At 38.3% G+C, this 1,414-nt stretch overlaps 1 protein-coding gene across 1 annotated transcript in view; it reads left to right on the plus strand.

Moving 5' to 3' along the window:
• Positions 1–667: 667 nt before the first annotated feature.
• Dlgap5 (DLG associated protein 5) overlaps positions 668–1,414 on the plus strand; it is a 56,378-nt gene continuing 55,631 nt past the window's right edge. Inside the window, exon 1 of the mRNA XM_008839589.2 lies at positions 668–902. Coding sequence (XP_008837811.1) covers positions 668–902 — 235 coding nt within the window. The remainder of the gene's footprint in view (positions 903–1,414) is intronic.

Below are 1,414 nucleotides of genomic sequence, written 5' to 3' on the forward strand. Positions count from 1 at the left end.
TGACGATCTGAAATCAGGTCCTCATGCTTGTGCAGCAGGTGCTCTGCTTTGCCACCTGGCCATCGTGCAGCCCACTTTTGCTTTGAATTGAGAAGAAATTCTAGGGTTCCTGTATTTGTCACCAGGGAAGATTAAGGAGACTGTTCCGTACGCAGTCCTTTCCCCCGTTTCACTTCACTCAACATTAGTCTTTTTCTGCTCTGTGTGGTGATCCCAGCACCACTTATCCCTAGTCTATTCTAGACTATGGTTTTTCTCTGCTTCATTTCATCTGCCAAGCGGCTTACTATTCAGAACCCCCAAAGAGGTCACAGTATTTTGTCCTTTAATAACCTTTTCTACTTTCATATTTACTGCTCACATATTCCATCATGCATTTTAAGATTTTCATTTCAAGGGACCCTAAAGCAGGATAGGAGATGGACTGAAATCTATTTATTCATTTTTTTTTTTTTTTGGATTTTGTAAGTCATTCATTTTGGTTTTTTGAGAAAGGTCTTACTGTGTAGCCCAAAGTGGCCTCAAACTAATAGTCACCTGCCTGCTTGTGCCTCCCAAGTGTTGGTATATTATAGGTGAGCTGCCATGCCTGGCTTTGAAATCTTAATTTAAATAATAAGATGAAAATTCATTTAAGTTGGCTTCTCTTTCTCTCTTTTTTGACAGGATGTCTTTATCACGTTTTACCAGTGGTCACCGGAAAGATTCAAGTACTGAAATGATCAGAACTAAAATTGCTCATAGGAAATCACTGTCCCAGAAAGAAAATAGGTACAAGGAATATGAGCGAAATAGACACTTTGGTTTGAAGGACGTCAACGTTCCCCTAGATGGTAGAGCTCTTCTAAATATACATGAGACATCTCAAGACCTTGGCCCAGAAACGGCTAATACCAAACCAAGTAAGTAAAGGTCTCTTGTAATTTTAAATACTTTAGGAGTAAATAAAAGTTGGTTTAATGCTTTGGAGGAAAACAAAACAAAATACCTCAAAAAAGAATGGAGTTTGAAAATATTCTAAATAACTTGGTAAGAACCTATAAAATAAAAATATTTTGCCAGTTACCTAGAGAAAAAAGCAAAGAAATTATTCTTACATTAAGTAAGGAAGAACCAAACAAAAAGAAAGGTTCTCAGGAAAAGATGAAAGTAGACAAGAGATGTTTTCCCCACAGGGAGCAAAGGAGGAAAACTGAGAAGTGACGTTTGCATGTAACCAGGAGTCACTGCAGTCCATTTGGACTTGTGTAGCAAGTATTAGAATCTAAATGGCAGTAATAGAAGGCAGAGGTTAGTGGTGGCTGAGAGAGAGAGATGGTGCTCTTAGAAAGTTTTCACATTTTTTAACATTTAGTGTGTGAATGAGAGAGAGAGAGAGAGAATGTGTGTGTGTGTGTGTGTGTGTGTGTGTGTG

This window comes from Nannospalax galili, unplaced genomic scaffold, assembly GCF_000622305.1.
Source record: "Nannospalax galili isolate Female #2095 unplaced genomic scaffold, S.galili_v1.0 scaffold336, whole genome shotgun sequence".
NCBI lineage: Eukaryota > Metazoa > Chordata > Mammalia > Rodentia > Spalacidae > Nannospalax > Nannospalax galili.